At 37.7% G+C, this 18,051-nt stretch overlaps 1 protein-coding gene across 3 annotated transcripts in view; it reads right to left on the minus strand.

Annotated features, from left to right (window-relative positions):
- TTN (titin) overlaps nucleotides 1-18,051 on the minus strand; it is a 269,733-nt gene that overhangs the window by 81,920 nt on the left and 169,762 nt on the right. For all 3 annotated transcript variants that reach the window (XM_090281173.1, XM_090281165.1, XM_090281190.1), the window contains 36 exons: nucleotides 17,855-17,978; nucleotides 17,053-17,319; nucleotides 15,243-15,340; nucleotides 14,350-14,518; nucleotides 13,978-14,244; nucleotides 13,605-13,871; nucleotides 13,240-13,518; nucleotides 12,744-13,152; nucleotides 12,517-12,641; nucleotides 12,147-12,413; nucleotides 11,090-11,359; nucleotides 10,700-11,002; nucleotides 10,302-10,604; nucleotides 9,847-10,034; nucleotides 9,642-9,756; nucleotides 9,251-9,535; nucleotides 9,000-9,151; nucleotides 8,185-8,332; nucleotides 7,856-8,033; nucleotides 7,422-7,543; nucleotides 7,025-7,312; nucleotides 6,622-6,918; nucleotides 6,317-6,503; nucleotides 5,729-5,844; nucleotides 5,340-5,639; nucleotides 4,846-5,145; nucleotides 4,651-4,756; nucleotides 4,351-4,547; nucleotides 3,962-4,267; nucleotides 3,585-3,863; nucleotides 2,707-3,006; nucleotides 2,307-2,609; nucleotides 1,828-2,193; nucleotides 1,213-1,515; nucleotides 779-1,078; nucleotides 22-318 (listed from right to left, as the gene is read on the minus strand). In XM_090281173.1, the coding sequence (XP_090137299.1) occupies nucleotides 22-318; nucleotides 779-1,078; nucleotides 1,213-1,515; nucleotides 1,828-2,193; nucleotides 2,307-2,609; nucleotides 2,707-3,006; nucleotides 3,585-3,863; nucleotides 3,962-4,267; nucleotides 4,351-4,547; nucleotides 4,651-4,756; nucleotides 4,846-5,145; nucleotides 5,340-5,639; nucleotides 5,729-5,844; nucleotides 6,317-6,503; nucleotides 6,622-6,918; nucleotides 7,025-7,312; nucleotides 7,422-7,543; nucleotides 7,856-8,033; nucleotides 8,185-8,332; nucleotides 9,000-9,151; nucleotides 9,251-9,535; nucleotides 9,642-9,756; nucleotides 9,847-10,034; nucleotides 10,302-10,604; nucleotides 10,700-11,002; nucleotides 11,090-11,359; nucleotides 12,147-12,413; nucleotides 12,517-12,641; nucleotides 12,744-13,152; nucleotides 13,240-13,518; nucleotides 13,605-13,871; nucleotides 13,978-14,244; nucleotides 14,350-14,518; nucleotides 15,243-15,340; nucleotides 17,053-17,319; nucleotides 17,855-17,978 (8,581 nt within the window). The remainder of the gene's footprint in view (nucleotides 1-21; nucleotides 319-778; nucleotides 1,079-1,212; nucleotides 1,516-1,827; nucleotides 2,194-2,306; nucleotides 2,610-2,706; nucleotides 3,007-3,584; nucleotides 3,864-3,961; nucleotides 4,268-4,350; nucleotides 4,548-4,650; nucleotides 4,757-4,845; nucleotides 5,146-5,339; nucleotides 5,640-5,728; nucleotides 5,845-6,316; nucleotides 6,504-6,621; nucleotides 6,919-7,024; nucleotides 7,313-7,421; nucleotides 7,544-7,855; nucleotides 8,034-8,184; nucleotides 8,333-8,999; nucleotides 9,152-9,250; nucleotides 9,536-9,641; nucleotides 9,757-9,846; nucleotides 10,035-10,301; nucleotides 10,605-10,699; nucleotides 11,003-11,089; nucleotides 11,360-12,146; nucleotides 12,414-12,516; nucleotides 12,642-12,743; nucleotides 13,153-13,239; nucleotides 13,519-13,604; nucleotides 13,872-13,977; nucleotides 14,245-14,349; nucleotides 14,519-15,242; nucleotides 15,341-17,052; nucleotides 17,320-17,854; nucleotides 17,979-18,051) is intronic.

Raw genomic sequence — 18,051 nt, forward strand, 5'->3', positions numbered from 1 at the left:
CATCCTATAACTTTTAAGTACCTTGTGGTTCAGCCACAGTAACGGGTTCGGTTTCTGCAGGTGGTCCTTCACCTGCAGCATTGACAGCACTCACTCGAAGTTTATAATCGGCACCCTCTCGGATTTCTCTGACAGTGAACTGACGGACCTTGATCATCTTCTCTGTGCAGCGTGACCATTCATTTGTGCCAACCAGCTGCTTATCTACAAAGTAGCCAATAATTTCCCCACCTCCATTGAAGGCTGGGGGTTCCCATTCTAGTTCAATAGTTGTGGAGCTGGTGTCAGCAACCCTTGGCACAGGTGGGCCAGGAGGAGCTAGAATGAATGCAGATATACAAGTCAAAATTCACCGATGGTGTTAAAATGTATGGTAGCTTACCCCGCTATTTTTTTCATGGTGCATTGCATGTAATATGGGTAAGTACTCTGTTATGAAATGTTTAAGTTATATAGACAGACGTTTAAAATGTTACATTGTAACCTCAATATATGTGTCCACAGTCATTGCTAATATTTTGTTTGATTTTTCTAGCTTTCTTATAATATTATTGACATATATGTAGGCTTAAGGTACACAACATGATGATTTGATAGGTGTATATATTGTGAAATGATTACCATAATAAGGTTAGTTAACACCTCTATCCCTTCACATAATTACCGTTTTTTGTAATGATATTATTTAAGATTTGCTGTTTCAACAACTTCCAAGTATACATACTGTTAATTACAGTCATTATGCTCTACCCCACTTTCTTCTTAAGGAATTACTTACAGATTGGATCACGTGCTGTTTTGGGATCTGAAGGAGGACTGAACTTTCCAGGTCCAGCTGCATTTTCGGCACATACTCTGAAGACATAGGTGAGTCCTTCTAATAGGCCTTCTACATTGGTCTTCAAAGAACTCAGAAGGCTTCTGTTGACACGAGACCAATGTGTACTATTAACCTCACGTTTTTCAAGCCAGTAACCCAAGATGGGGCTTCCGTTATCCTTCGGTTCATTCCATTTCACTAGCATACTGTTACTGGTAACATCTTCCACAATGGGCTTATCAGGTGCATCAGGTGGTTCTGATTTTTTAAAAAAATAGCATATTTGAATTAATCCCTAGCATGAAATTAAAACTCAAATTTACAAGCTGTGGTAATGTATATACCAAAGCATATGATAAAAAGGCAAACTTTAGATGCTCAGGGAACCTTACCAAATGGATCTTTAGCTGTAAGTGGCTTTGAAACACAAGGGGGTCCAGGCCCAAACCTATTTTCAGCTCTTACACGGAAGAGGTACTCTTTTCCTTCAATCAGTTTTGTCACTGAATATTTGCAATGTCTGAGTGTTGAAGTGATAACAATCCATTCTGAGTCAGGTTTTGTCTTATCTTTCTTTTCCAAAGTGTAGTTTATAATTTCACTGCCACCATCATCAAGGGGTGGTTCCCATTTGCAGAGGACTGAGTTCTTTCTAATATCTTCAAATACAAAGTTGATTGGTGGTCCTGGTGTATCTAATATTTCAAAAGAGCAGTGATTAAAAATTTGTGTAGCAATGTTTACAGCAGAAAATACAAATGTCACTATGTTCCTTTGACATAAACTTTTGTTCTTCCTACACCTTTCTATCTTTGTGTCACATTAGCTGATGAATGACAAAGTTGTTTGATTTCTTCTGTATAATTAGGAGAAAAAAAAATGGGACAGAGTATACCTTGCTGAAGCTATTTCCCACTTTTAATTGCCCCCCAAACTTTTTATTTTTGTTTGACTAAAACTCTTATATAGACGGTCTTCTATTAGGAAGGGTAGTTTTAACAACTTACCCAGCACACTAACAGTACAAGGAGCTTTAGCGATGCCATGATCATTTTCAACTTTGATCATATAAAGGCCATGGTCAGGTCTAAGTGAATCTCGGACACGTAACTGAGATTCCCCTTTTATACTATTGTTGATACTCAAACGCTCCGTCAGAGGCAGGACAAATGGTTCTTCTTCTTGAACTTCACCCTTCTTCCTCCTAACGGTGGGTGCTTCTACTCGCTTCTTAATTTCCTCTGGTATAATAACATTCTCATCCTTCAGCCATGCAATAGTTGGGTAAGGTGACCCAGAAATTGTTGCATCAAGTACGATTTCATCGCCTCGTTTCACTTCTAGGCTTGTTTTCATAATGACTTTGGGGGCATCTGTAATGATTAAAAACAATAATTGCCTTCAATTCTGCTTAAAATATCTGACAAATCCTGATTCTCATTTATTTTATAATGAGAAAATACCAACCCCATTAAACAAAACTTACCAATAGGATCTACAGCTTTGGTTGGAGGAGTGGCCCGAGAAGGTTCACCAATGCCAGCAGCGTTTTCTGCTCGCACACGGAATTGGTATTCCTTTCCTTCTTCAAGTCCTTTTGCTGTATAGGTCAGGACTGGTACTAGGTGTTCATTGCATCTCCTCCACCTTTCTTCACCCTTAGCAATCTTCTCTATGATATAGCCCATTATCTTGCTCCCTCCATCGTACAGAGGTGGTTTCCATGTAATAGTCATTGCCTCAGCTGTAGGATTATGAACCTCAACATCTATAGGTGGATCAGGGGGTTCTGAAGCACAGGAGAAAAATTGTTAATATAGGGAAATCCATCTTCTTAAAAATTACCTATTAATTCCTAGCTATATTATATTTATGCCCAAACTTACGCTTTGGATCTTGAGCAATGACTGGATTTTTCAGTTCAATATATTCACCTCCACCGATCTTGTTGACAGCTTTAACCCGGAAGAAGTATTCACCATTTGGTATGAGATCTTTTACAGTCCAAGATAGTTTATTCTCACCGGACATGACTGGTATATATGTCCTCCTCCCAGCTTCTCTGCGTTCCAGGACATAATGAAGAATTGGGCTTCCACCATCATATTCTGGAGGTTCCCAGGTTAATTTACAAGAACTCTTGGTCACATCGCTTGCTTTAATATCTTTGCATGGACCAGGCAGGCCTATTAGAAATAAAATTTATAACTACTATTGTAATCTGAAAAGTCAGCATATGAGTTATATACTATTTCTCTAAGTAGGACTATTCACATTTTGGGTGGGACCGTCTGTGATCTGCAGGAGTGCCCCTTACACTGCAGGCCATTTAATATCTTTGGCCCCCAACTACTGAATGCCAGTAGCTCCCCCTGAATCTTTGTTCCAAGAAAAATAGCCCTCAAATTTCCAAATACCATCCATGTGTGTGGGAGGAGGAAGCAGAAAATGTTACTACCCCTGGCTGAAAACACTATGGAAAAATGCAAATATAATTAATAAAGGAATATTGGTTATTTTTATCATTCTTTGGATAAACTATATCTTTTATTTAAATTAGTACCTCACATGCAGAAGTAATTTAGTCCAATCAGAGTTTAACTACCTATTTGATCTCTATAATTGCTTTGCTTCTCTTATTGGAAGAAATAATCAGAAAGGATGTTTAGTTTACAAATGGTCAACTAAGTTTGCTAACTTCACAAACTTAACTAATTTTTCCAACATGTGTAGAATGTCTGGTGTTTTATAAAAGAATGCTTACCTATGACTTTGACATTGACTGATGCAGTTGCTGAGCCGAGCTTATTCTCCAGTGTGATGGTGTAAACTCCAGCATCTGCATGGACACTCTTGGGAACTTCAAGGAGTGCGGAGATGTGATCACTCTTCATTGTTAATCGATCACTTGCTTTAACTTCTTTGCCATCTTTATGCCAACTAACAGTTGGAACTGGGACAGCTCTGAAGGGAACAGGAATGCTTAATTTTTCACCTTCAATAACAACAATGTCGTGAGTCTCCAGATCAATTGTTGGCTGGCCTGTAAGATATAATCAAAAAGAGGATAAAAGGTTATGTCAAAATGCAATGCATGAGTAAAGCCTGTTTTATGAATTATAAAAGAAACTGGGTTCTTACAGTCTGGGTCTTTGGCAACCACATTTTCAGAGATTTCAGATGGCTCACTGACACCAACAGCATTGACAGCTCTCACTCTCAGAATGTACTCCTTGTCAGGAACAACACCTTCTTCAACCTTGAATTTCAAGTCTTTTACAGGGCGAGAATTAACCCGCATCCATTTCTCAGTGCCTACTGGACACATTTCAACATGGTATCCTATAATAGGACTTCCACCATTTTTCTCTGGAGGCTTCCAAGCAATGGCAATGTGCTTTCTTCCAGCATCAGTCACATGCAGGTCAAGGGGAGGTGAAGGAGGACCTGAAAAAAGAGTGCAACATTCATATCCACAATATTATCACTAAGCTCTGAACAGCATTCTTTGTATAGTCAGCACTCCTTACTTGTTGGATCTTCAATTGACAGGATTTCTGTGGGTTCACTTGGGTGACCAACTCCAGCTTCATTTTCTGCCCGGACCTGAAATTGGACTTCAGTGCCTTCAATGACGTCAGTAACTCTGAAGTTACAGTCAGGTCCCGAGGTCTTTCCAGCTTTCACCCAACGAGTACCCAACTTCTCTTTCTTCTCAATGATGTATCTATTGAAATAATAAAACATTTCATTAGCATTAATAGAAAAAACAAAGTTAAGAATTTTCAGCCATTTGTAAATTATTCTTTATGCATTAATTAAAATTCTACCTCTGTATTGGTCTTCCACCATCATTTTTAGGTGGTTCCCACTTCAGGTCAACATGTCGTTTTGTCACATCAACAACTGTCAGAGCATAGGGTGGTCCAGGGGTGGCTGAAAACAAAATATTCAATGGTTAGAAAAACTCGAGGGAACAGTGGTAATCCATTACAAATTGTATCATAAAGATTAAGTTAGCATACTAAAGGTGTCTTTGGCCAGGACTGAGTCCTCAATTTCACAGTAGTCACTTTGTCCAATAGCATTTTCTGCAGCAACTCGGAACACATATAAAGCGCCCTCTGTCAGTGGGGTTACTGTGCACTTGGTGTCCTTGACAGTTGTGTCTACTGTTTGCCAGCCTTTTCGCCTCACATCTCTCTTTTCCACGATGTAGTTGGTAATGGGGGATCCTCCATCTTTCTCAGGAACTGTCCACTTTAGGTCTGCTGTATTTTTCGTGATATTAATAACTTCAAGCCAGCGAGGTGGGGATGGAGGATCTGAAGAAGAATAAAAAAAAACATTTAATTTTTTATGGTCCAATATTCAGTTTTCACTAAATTCTCTAGTAATCACTAGGAAATCATGTAGCAAGGATGAAATAATCTAGTAAAGAGGTTTTTATATTCTCTCATAGTTCTCATATATGCTTTTGAAGAACTGATATATACCCTAAACATCAAGAATGACTTACATAGCTTCTCCCGGCAAAGCACAGGATCGCTGGGTTCACTGGGTTCACTTTCCCCGGCCTTGTTCACAGCTCTAACTCGGAATGAGTATTCCTGCCCTTCCATGAGCCCTGGGAGCAAGTGCTGAGTGGTGGGAACTCCTTCAGCCACTCGGACCCAGTCATCTGTTCCAGTCTTTAGCATTTCAATGACATAAGACTCAATCTTTGCCCCGCCATCATGTTCTGGCTTTGTCCAATTCAATACTAATGATGTTTTCCCTACATCTTTCACAGTTGGTTTTCCAGGAGGCCATGGAGGATCTGCAAGCCAACAAAATGAAATTATTCAGGTTTGCAAAAAGGAGATAATGTAAGCTTCAAAAGAATCACATAAAATATATAAGTAATACCAATCGGATCCTTTATTAAGATTGGTTCAGTTGATCTACTTGGTTTTCCAGGTCCAGCAAGATTTTCAGCCAACACACGGAATCTGTATTTCTTCTTATTGGTGAGACCTTTCACTCTGAATTCAGAACAAAGTGCCAGTTGAATATCATGATGAGAAGCAGAAACCTCTGTTTATTTTACATAGAAGGTACTAATTTATTTGAATTGTGAAAAAGTTACTTGGAAATTTAACTGAAAATATTCCAATATAAATTTAAAGTTACTTTTAACTGTCACACACTTTAGATTTGGCTAAATATACTAACCTAATTCTAATACTATAATAATGATCACTAACTATTGTAACATATTGGAAGACCAAACACTTTGAAACTTCCAGGAAGTTAATATTTTTTAGTAAACTAAGAAATGTGTCCTTGGTTGGCACTCATATCATTTTAAAAATTGTGTTAATAGGAAATATAAGTAAAAATAATTAAAATTATATAGTAATATATAATCATGTATAATCAAAAGGAACACTAAAGAATGAAAGTTTGTATACACTGTCACAGTTTTAAACATCCTGATGGAGATTTGGGGCATACCTGTATGTTGTGTCCTTTATTGGCATCTTATTGCATCTGACCCATTTATCTGTATCAGGATCTAATCTTTCAACCCAGTAGCCAGTGATTGGGCTGCCTCCATCATCATCTGGCTCACTCCATGTGAGAGTCACTGCATCTTTAGTGATATCAGAAGGTTCTAGGCGAGTTGGAGGTCCAGGTGGATCTGTAGACAGAATAATGATATGTGCTATATGTCCTATATATGAATATGACACCTAAATCCAAGTTTGACACAAACATTCTTTTTTTATTTTTTGCCAACTGATTAATGAGAAACTTACCAAACTGAAACTTGGCTATTATTGGAGAGGCCTGAACCGGCTCACCAACACCGTACATGTTTTCTGCAGCAACTCTGAAGAGGTATTCTTTATTGGGTGTTAATTTGGTTGCCTTGAAGTTTGTATCCTTGACAGTTGACGAGAGCTTGTGCCACACTTCACTGTCTGTCGCTCTTCTCTCCACAACGTAGTTTGTGACTTTAGATCCACCATCATCTCGTGGGGGGTTCCATGTTAGAAGACATGATTCATTGGTCACTTCTGTGATGTCAAAAGCAGCTGGTGGGCCGGGTTTATCTGCAGATGATATTACACATGCAAAACAAAACATTTTAAAAAATGTTTTATTTTACAAGGTAGCTGCAATGAGTTTGTCTATTTTTAAAACAAGAGCCTCCCTCACCTAGGACGTTCACTTCTACCACAGCTGTGGCGCGACCACAGACGTTCACGGCCTCGATGATATAGGTGCCAGTATCACTTCTCTTACTTTCAACGATAGTCACTGTGGATTTGTTAGGAACATTTTCAATGGTGATTCTTTGGTCTGGCTTCAGAAGCAGATCAGCCTTCGTCCAAGTTATTTTAGGTTCAGGTTTTCCAGTTACAGTGGCAGGAAGTTCAATCTTAGTTCCTGCTTTTACAGTGAGACCGGCAAGAAGCTTCACATCGAGGAAAATTTCTGGAGCCTCTGAATTAGAAAAAAAAAATTATTTACCATGTTAGCAAGTTCAAGCAGAGTGAAGTCAGAGGCCTGTTTGATAAAACAAAAACCAAACAAAAAAACCAAAAATAAATACCTTGCGTGTCCACAGCCTGGATTTCATCTGTGGGTTTGCTTGGTTTGCTGGCACCCATCCTGTTCAAGGCCTTAACACGGTAGGCATACCATTTGCCTTCCTCAAGACCTGTTACTTCCATTCTGTCAGAAAGCAAAACAGGATTTTTTTCCTACAGCCATATAATCTGTTCCACTGTGCAATATTCATAATAGTTCCATAATTCATACCCGTGATAGAACAGCATTCTTTAAATTAATTAGGATTGCTTCAATATTATAATTAATGAAAATCTTGAGTAGGGGATATGTTCAGCGGTAGGACTTTCTTAAATTACACAGGTACCATGGGGGAATCATTCAATGAAAAAAAACTAACATTTAGATTTTTACAAAAGAAAACTTATTTCAGTAAGAGCAAACTTTTGCTCTTGTGCCAAATAACTAAAAACGTACTTTGTTTCTGCAACTGGCTCTCCACAGGCAACCCATCGATCAGAGCCACGTGGGCATTTTTCAACTATATATCCTTTGATACGTGAACCACCATCATGTTTAGGTGGATCCCATGTTAGGAAGATGCTCTTGGCTGTTCGATCTCTCCATTTTACATTCTCTGGTGGGTCAGGCACCGCTGTAACATTTTAAAGAGAGAGTCACTCTGAGATAGGTCATCTATGAAATCGTCTTATTGCCAACCTGTGTCTTTTCCCTAAAATTTCAACTCTAGGTCTAAAAGCAAAAACAGGTAACGAAGCTAGGTGAGAAATCAAGAAAGTACTTACTTGCAGGAGCTGACATATTTACAGGTTCATCAACATAGGCAGGTTCTCCAGGGCCACACTTGTTACGAGCACAGACTTTAAATAAATATTCTTTTCCTTGAACAAGATCAGGAACTGTGAATTCTAAGTCAGTCACAAAGTCCATAACCTGGGTCAAAGAAATACAGTTTATTACTTGTTTCTCCAAAACTGTTTGCCCCCCAAGTCAAAAGAATTTTTTGCCATGGGCAGAGATACTAAAGGAAATTGTTTTGAATGCTAAGGATTATTCATTTCATGTTAGTTAAGAATTGCAAAGTAAGACACTACATTTTTGACCCTTAATATAATCTGTTTCATAGTTTGTACATACTAAGAAGGTGCTGATTTTTTTCTACCAGCTTGGTTATTAAAAATATGATTTTACATCAAGGTAAAAATAGTAATGAATATAAACTGAGGAGACAAAATTGGCAGATTAGACCAACTAAGGTAATCTAATGGAGTGAGAAGTATGACCACCATGGAGTTAAGTACTTAGTCCTTAGAATGGCTTATAGCTTAATAGGGGTATATTGGGCACTTTTCAAGTACCAAGTAAGTAGTTATGGTGTTTTTCGTTTTTGTTTTTAAAACAAACTTACTTGATAATTTGGTAGGACTCACAAAAGGAAGCAATTATATCAAGTCTTGATTGAACTACCTCAGGAAGCATTAGCATTAGTGCATTTAAAAAAGCATTTCAGCAAGGTAAAAGTAAAAACATATAACCTTTGCAGAATTCTGGGATTTCCTCACTCTCTTTTGGAGTTGTTGCATCACTACTGAAAACTCACTTTTGTCCATGTTTTCCGGCTGACTTCTCGCTTTTCAACAAGATATCCTGTTAATGGACTCCCTCCATCATCATCTGGTGGGTCCCAAGTAAGATGTACTGAGTCCTTGGTTATGTCACCAAATTTTAGTTCTTTGGGTGCACCTGGGCAAGCTGAATAAATGCAGTCAGAAGTCATTATCATTAATAACTTGAACCAATATTTGTTAATACTATCAAACCACCTTAGATAACAAAAGTTTAGTTCCTTACCAATTACGTTGACATCAATTTCCCCAGAAATTGCCTTCACTGGATTTTCTAGTTTTAGTGTATAAATGCCTTTGTCTGGACGTTCACTTGGAGAAATGACAAGTTCAGCATAGGCAGACAAGGTTTTCACTTTCACACGATCTCCTTCTTCTAGTACATTATCTCCTAGAGACCAGGTTGCAGTTGGCCTTGGATAGCCTGTACTTGGAACCAGGATCTTGATAGGATTCGGGACAATAATTTCCAGACCATCTTTAAATGCACTTAAATCCATTGTTGGTTCAACTACCAAGAAGAAAAATTAATGAGTTCCTCGTACTGTATTAAAGTCCCTGGTACCCCAAAGTAGCCACATGCTGTTCGCAAACCTAAAATCAAAATATTCATTTACCAAAAGCATCATCAGCAGTTAGAGGACCAAGAATTTCAGATGGATCTGAAACACCAGCTTCATTTTCTGCAGATACTCGATATAAATATTTATTTCCTTTTTGTAGTCCAATAACCTAAAATTGTGAATCAATATTTGTAAAAAATATATACATTTAAGTCCATGATTATATACTGAATATTGTTTGTAAATGCAAATGCCCTACCTTGTAGGTCAGTTCAGGGACCAGTTTCATATTGCAACGAACCCACTTATCTTTTCCTTCTTCACATCGTTCTATGATATAACCCAAAATTGGGCTTCCTCCATCTTTCAGAGGAGGTTCCCATGTGAGCTGAACTGATGACTGAGTCTGTTCAGAGGAATTTAGGTTCACAGGAGGACTTGGTCTCTCTGGAGTGGAAGAGTTGAAGCATACCATTTAAATCAGTGACAATATATTAATACAATTTTATAATTTCTACCATCCCCATTAAAATATCAGGTATACTGAATTCATTAAATAAAAGTAGTAGGCACAGTCTACATTTTTGTGCTTTTCAATTTTTTTTCTGATGTTTCACCTTTTCATTAACTTCTATTTCATTTGATTTATTTTAATTATAGGCTTGATTTTTGGGTTTCATGAAGGAGTTATTTCGTTTTTTTTGATGGGCTTACCGATTGGATCAGTAACTTTGACAAAGGGTGTGGCTGCACTTGGTTTTCCAACTCCAATTCGGTTTTGGGCTCTGACCCGGAAACTATACTCTTGTCCTTCTACCACATCAGTGACAGTTGCTGATAGGTCTTCAGCTCTAACTATCATGGCAGTGTCCCATCTGATAGAAGTCTTGTCCCTTAATTCAATGACGTAGTTTGTGATCTCAGCACCTCCATCATAGTCTGGTGGTTCCCATGTCAGTGAGACACCAAATCTGTTCACATCAGTGATGGTTACATTCAAAGGAGGGCCTGGAACATCTGGATTTCATCAAAGAAGGAAACATGGTCTTTGGGTTATATCAGGGATAAAAGCAAAGATAAGCTAGTTTGCCACTTATTTTAAAAATTCTTACCGTATTTGCTCCTTGCTTCTACAGGATTGTCAGTTTCTACTGGTTCACCAGTGCCAACTCTGTTTCTTGCACTCACACGGAATAGATACTCAACTCCTCCTTTTTGTAGTCCAGTGACAGTAAACTCACAACTGTCTGCACGGTCAGTGGCCAGAACCCAGGTCTTTCTCTTGATGTCACGTCTTTCAACAACATAACCTATGATTTTGCTTCCACCATCAGTTAATGGTTCTTCCCAAGCGAGGCCCACTTCACCATCAAACGTTTCTGCCACTTCTAAGTTACGTACTGGCCCAGGAACGTCTGAAATTCACATATAAATTATTTTTAGTGCATTGCCGTGCTTTAGTTGTGCTTTGCCAATTAAGTCCACGTGACTCAAGGGCTTACCAATAACTTTTAAATTGATGAATGCTTCTGCTTTTCCGTGTTTATTCTGAAGCACAATTTTATACCTTCCTTTGTCTCCTGTCTTGGCTTCTAAAATTCTGAAAGAAGTTTGTTCAGCTGTAGTATCAACAGTTTTTGATGACAGAGCTTCATTTTCTCTAAACCACTCAGCTTCTGCCTTGGGGTAGGCATCATAGGGCACCACCATTGTCAGAGGCTGGCCAACATCCACCACAAGGTCTTGATCAGCTGTCTTGATTTTCGGTGCAGCTAGTGAGAAAAATAGCATGTGAATGTGTTTGAGTTATTAATTGGAATCCAGCTAAACCATGTCTTCTTTACTATGCATTTATTAGCAAATATTAGTTACATGATAACTAATCATGTAGGAGTATATCATCGGAACTTTACAGCAGAGCACACTGACTTTAGAGTTCTCATGTCGCAAATTATCAGACTAGAGAATAGAGAATCAAGGATGGTATAAAACCATACAATCTCCGTTTTTTGTTTTTTTGTTTTTTTGTTTTGGCCACAAATAACAACATAGGACTAAATATAGTGCAAAACATGTTTACTTATTTATCTATTTATTTAGTAAGTGGGCACCTCACACTTAGTTCAGTTCAAATCTTATGTACATTAATAGCTTTTTCATAATAATAACCTAGAGGGTGTCTTGGAAGCTTAGGTCAAGATGAGAATAGACCTAAGAGGCCCCACAGGGGTTTGGGAAGCAGAAGAGAATTGAGCAATTGCCAGGTCTTGGTTTGCTGGGAAGAATCTCAGGGTGCTAGGTGAATTCTAGGAATTAATGAACAGCCACCATGTGCCAGGTACTGCTCAAGATTCTGGCATGTAAAGAGGAATGTTGTCAATCATTTTTACTCAGGACACTTTGTTGGAAGAGAAATTAGAATAGTTAGCACATGGATAGGGCTTAACAGAAATAAAGGGCTTTCACAAGCATCATCTCGTTAATTAACTGTGAAATCTGAAATTTATACAGTTTCTCTGATATTCTGAGGATATTTGAAAATAAAAGAAAGGGACTTACCTGCCAGTTCAAGCTTAGCTCTGGCTTCTTTGTCTTTGGCAATAAATCTGTATTCACCCTGGTCACGAGGCCTAATATCGCAAACCTGTAGCCTGTGTATCTTTCCTTCACTCATCATCTGGTGTTTGTCACCCTGGACAACAATCATGTTATTTCTTAGCCACTGAACTTCCACCTTATCTTTGTTGAGCTCAGCTAAAAAGATAACATCAGCACCAGGGGCTTCAAGAATATCTTGGGGAGGCCTGATGATCTCGATAGGGATTTCTGAAAAGAAAATGTGAAATGAATATAAATATGTATATAATTAGATTAACAACTTTTTGAAACTGATACTAATATCCAAATTGTTCTTTCATTTAATACATACCTTCCACAAAAAGTCTAGCTCGTGACCTCCTGTCTTCTACTCCACAAGCATATTCACATTCATCCTCCAGCCTGCAATCTTTTATAATGAGTCTGTGTATACTTCCATCTTTTTCAAATTTGTATCTAAAAGAAGAGACGGAATTATTGGTTAGCTTGTACAATTAACACTAAATTGTCAAAAGTATATATTGCTACAGAGAGAGAGATTAAGAAGCTAGTGCTTACTTTTTGCCTTCTTTGATTTCTCTCCCGTTTTTGTACCATTTCACAGTTGCTTTCTCTCTGGAGAGCTGGCAGGAGAAGACAGCGTCATCGAACTCAGTGACTGTCTGGTCTTCCAAGTGCTCCACAAACTCGGTAGGCGCTTCTATGATGAGAAGCTCGGCAACAGATTTGTCTTGTCCAGCAATGACAATGTATTCACCCTCATCTGGGAAGCCACAGTCTTTAATGATCAGAGAGTGCTTGTATTTATCAATTCTGTATAGGACACGGTTGTCAAAAGCCACTTCTTCTCCATTTTTGGTCCACTTCAGTGTTACATTGAGACGATTCACCTTGCACCAGAATGTGACAGATTTCTTTTCCATTGTTTCAATATCTTTAAGAGGCTCAACAATCCTGAGGTCTTCCTCTGTTGTGAAGAAGAGTAAGGTTGACTTTAATTGTTTTGTAATAGAAATTGATTGTAGAAACCTCTAATGCCATCTAAGTGACTTACCTTCCACTATGAGATTGGCTGCACTCTTAACATTTTCACCTCTACGATTGGTCAGAGACACATTATAGTTGGCTTGATCATCTAATCGTGCATCTCTAATTCGGAGGGTGTAGACCAGATCTTTTTGCAGAATAATGTATTTTGAACTATCAAATATGGCTTCCTCATTTCTGAACCATTTGGCTTTTGCACCTTCAGTATTGACTTCACAGTTGAAGACACCTTCTTGTTGTTCTTTCACACGAGTGTCCTTAAGGGGAACTATGATCTTGAGTTTTTCTGAAAGCAACCAACAAGACTTTACAGTATGAAGAAGGATCAAAAATACAAATGTGACTAAACTGTAGAAGCAAAAACAAACTTACCAATCACTGTCAAGTGCGCTGCTGCTCTGGCAGCCCCAACCATGACAACATAAGTGCCCATATCTTGTAATGTGGCATCTTTCACAACTAGGATCCTCTTTTTGCCGTCAGCAATAACGTCATATTTATCTCCAGATTCAAGTGTGTTATCATCCCTCTTCCACTGGACTTCAAAGCTTTCCTTTGATATAGAGCAGACAAATTCAGCCTTCTCTCCTTCAAGTATTTCAAGGTTTTGAGGCTTTGAGATAAATTCAGCAGCAAGTTCTGGAAAGCAGAAGTTGTAAGGTGTTAAAAGCTTAAGCATTTATATCCTGAATGCAACAAATATGAGTTTCTTAAAATAAAACATGATTCATGGTAATTTTCATACCATGTACTTTGACTTTGCCATCAGTGCGAGAACTTGGGAGTCGGCAGTTGTAGCTGCCCGCATCCTCAAGCTGGGCATTCTGAATGACCAGGATTCTCTTTCGTCCATCGGTAAGTATTTCATATCTTCCCGTTTCAATGATCTCTTCATCCCCTTTGTACCAAATCACTTCTGCTCCGGGCTTGGAGACTTCACAAACCAGTTTTATAGTGTCTGTTTCACTAACTTCAATGTTGGTAAGATTTTTTGTAAAGACAGCTTCTTCTTCTGCAAGAGGAATAAAATTTTTTTTAAAAACATTGAATTAAAATGGAAATTCTTATTTTTTTTTTCCCCAACACATAAACTTCTGCAAAGAAAGACCACTCTTACCCAGTACTGTCAGCATGCCGGAAGTTCGCGCTGTCCTCACTTCACAGGAATATTCTGCTTCATCATCCAGCAGACACTTGTTGATGACAAGAATGCGCACTGCTCCCTTCGATATGATGTCATATTTTTTACCCTTTTTGATTTCAGCACCATCTTTAAACCACTTAACCTATATTTAAGATAAAGTAAAACCTTTATCAGTTTTTTTGTTGTTCCTTCAGATATGTGTCCTTAAAAGGAAATATGATCCTGAATTATTCTAAAAGCAACCAACAAGACTTTATACTATGAATAATCAAAGTGGTAAATGGAAATACAACTCAACTCCCCAAAGGAGGTCAACTATAATTGTAAGTAGGTCAACTATAATTGTAAAATAATTTTTAAAAAAAGAGCAAGAGCAAACTTTTGCCTTTACCGTTAAGTGAGCTGCTATGATATTTTCATCAGTTATTCAACATAATGGGATGACGTAAGTGTAAAGCCATAGAGGGCTTTACACAAAATGTGGACCAATTTTTTTTGTCTTTTGGTTGTGTAAACAGATTCAAATGGTAACAAGACAAACGGGAGAACTCAGTTGAGACATATAAAATCGCTGATATTTGATTGTTTTTAAACTAAGAAAATGGCAATTTCATACGGTTCAAATTAATAATGTCTAAACTTCTGATTGTGAGTCCAGTGTTTTTCAAGTAAATAATAATAAATAATTTTAAAAAGATGACTATTTAAATCAAGTATGTATTTCATGCTAAAGTAATAATCTTCAAGCTAAAAGTAGAATGATTATCAGAGATAGGTAGGTGAGATTAACTTTTTTTCCCCTTCTGAACCAAAAGTAAACATACAGTTATCTGATCATACAAGATAGCAGCTGCACAATCACAGACCTTCTCATTTTCTCGGGAAATTTCACACTCAAACCGAGCCATTTCTTTTTCTTTAACTTGAAGATCAGTGAGCGGTCTTAAGAATTCCACATGAGGAGCTGTAAGAGAAGGTAATCAGAATTCAAAATGTTTTCTAGAAATTTACTCCGGCATTACTGTGGTATATATTAAGAACAAGTGAGTTTTTTTTGCAGGTCTTTCCATCTTAATAAGCTACAATGGATTTTGAAATCACTTGGAGCTGCCATTCAGGTAGGATACTTTGCATTTTACATATCTCTGTAGTTTTCATAAAATAATGTGGCATATTATAGGCCCAACAAATTATGTCTGTCTGTCTATTTATCTGTCTGCCTGTCTATCCATCCACCCATCATCTCTCTACCACAAGCTCAGTTCTCCTGAATAAGCTGGAAGAAAAATCCCCACTGATATTCCCCAGAGTTGAAAGTTGATATTGTCAAAGGGAAAAGCAGTAGCAAGAAATATTATCTTACTTAAGGCAGCAAGCACGACCTTTGAGAAATTAGCAGAATGTAATAATAATGCAGCTTGAAGCACTATGACAAGTCTTATCTATGGCAGAAAGACATGAACTTACAACTGAAATCACATACATTCAGCTTTTTAAAAAAATCACTTCAAAGATGTCACATATATGTCAGCCATAAAATCTATTAGTGTGACAAAGCAGTGTATTTTGTATGAGGAGGTGATTTTTTTCTTTTAATATCTCTTGTTTCATTTATCCCCAGAAATAAGTTAGCAGATTTACAGGATTGGAGAGCTGACCCTTCTTTCTTTGAGGGCTCCTTGTGAATCCTTTCTTGATCAATGAGATCTTGGGACATAAATACTGGCTAATAGGCTTAAAGATAGTGTAAGCTCATTGTAGCTGAGCTCTTGGAGTGGAGACAAAGTAGATGACAAAAAGAAGGAGACCCAAGAAGCTACCCTGTCACAGGCTCAAGTAGAGCAACCATGAAGTGGAAAGAATAAAACAGTACAAGATGCATGGAAGCACAATCAAAGCCACTATTGTGTAGCTGTTGACAGAAGGGAAGCAACTAAATCCAACAGCAAGTATTGCACAAAAATAGGCACTGAAAAATGTTATCACTGGACAAATGGATAAGCGAAAAAAAAGTTAGCCAGCATGTGGTGTTTTGTAAAAAGATGTTATATTTTTCACCAGAGGAAGCAGTAATGCTAAAAACCATTGGCGCTCTCTTCATTCACAGCACTCAAAGATTCCAGGCTTCTCTCCATCTTCTTAGCCATTCTTATTCTCAGAGAAAGCATTTTGTGAATGGGCTTTACCATGTTACAGCATGCTCTTATTCAAAGTGAAATTTCATGCTCTTATTCAAAGTGAAATTTCATGCTCATTTTCTAGTTGTTCCCCACACCCGAGGATTCATTTTCCTTCCAAGTAGAAATTGCTTTCATTTTCATTTTTAAAAAATCATAGCTCCCTTGTTGTCTTTTTCTTTCATCTTGTCCTCATCTGCATGAGGATATTACTGTGAAGGCTTACCCCACGTAGACCAAGGGCACATCTGCTCACTGCTCAGTGAGAAGCATAGTGAAAGGTGATCAAACTGCCCTTTTCAGACCAGAAGTATCAGAAGGACTTGTTTTTTAAACACAAAGATCAGGTAATGTCTGTATCAATATTATAAGTTGCCAAGAAATGCAGTTAAACCAAGAAGGACATGCAAAAAGTTGTGGGGTATTTTTTTTGGGTGTGTGTTTGTTGTTGTTATCAAAGAGTTGCAAATGAAAAGTCCTGTGTAAGAAGAATACTTACGCACGACATTCAGGTTACAGGAAGTCTTAAAATCCTTTGCATCACAAGTGTATGTTTTAATATCCTCTGGGGTACAGCCATGTATAATAAGTTTTCTGACCCTGCCATCAGCAACAATTTCATACTTCTTGCTTTTGAGAATTTCTGTGCCATTTTTGAACCATTTCACCTTAGCATTTTCTCTGGATACTTCACACTCCAGTACTGCAGTGGCATCCTCTTCGACCGTCTGGTCTTCAAGAGGCTTAGTGAATTCAACTGGGGGTTCTGAAAGAATCATACTAATTAGCCAAAGCATTTCTCCTTTCCTTCGGAAAGAGTTCAGGACCGCCTCAATTTTCCTCTTGTATCTCCAGGGCTTTTTCAATTTTTAAGTTTCATTTGTAAGATTTGATTCCACACAAATGCAGTCCTCTAATAATGATGTTTCATCATTATTTGTACATACAGAGGAAAAGCATTTTTTAAAATATGAAACATCAAGGAAACAATAGCCAATTCTTGGTTAATAAAGTGATAGCTATCTAGTTTGATAATAATTCTTCCTCTGGCTATTTATTGAATGAGATAAAAAGAATGGGGACAGGAGGAGGAAGTAAAACTATGTTAGTCAATTTTGACTTAAAAAAATAGTCTGTGAATTATTGTGTTAGGCCAAAAAGTAAAAATAGACTTTTGAATATTTAGTAAATTTTAATGATCCATGCTACTCAACATATAAAGATTAAAGGTAATTGAGAGTTGGCATTATTTATAAGTCTTTGCATTATACATGTTTTAGAAAAATAAGACTTGTAATTACCTTTCACAAAAAGGTTGGCTTGAGTTTTGAAATCTTTTGCTGTTAGTTGGACTTCTCCAGCATCTTCTAACTTTACATCCCTCAGGGTAAGTGTATGAACTCTTCCTTCTGAACGTGTGACCACCTAGTTTTTTGAAAAAAAGTGCAGTTTAATAATATTTGAAACAGCAATACATATATATATACAGATATAGTAG

This window comes from Furipterus horrens, unplaced genomic scaffold (assembly GCF_987537825.1).
Source record: "Furipterus horrens unplaced genomic scaffold, mFurHor1.1.pri manual_scaffold_1, whole genome shotgun sequence".
Taxonomy (NCBI): Eukaryota; Metazoa; Chordata; class Mammalia; order Chiroptera; family Furipteridae; genus Furipterus; species Furipterus horrens.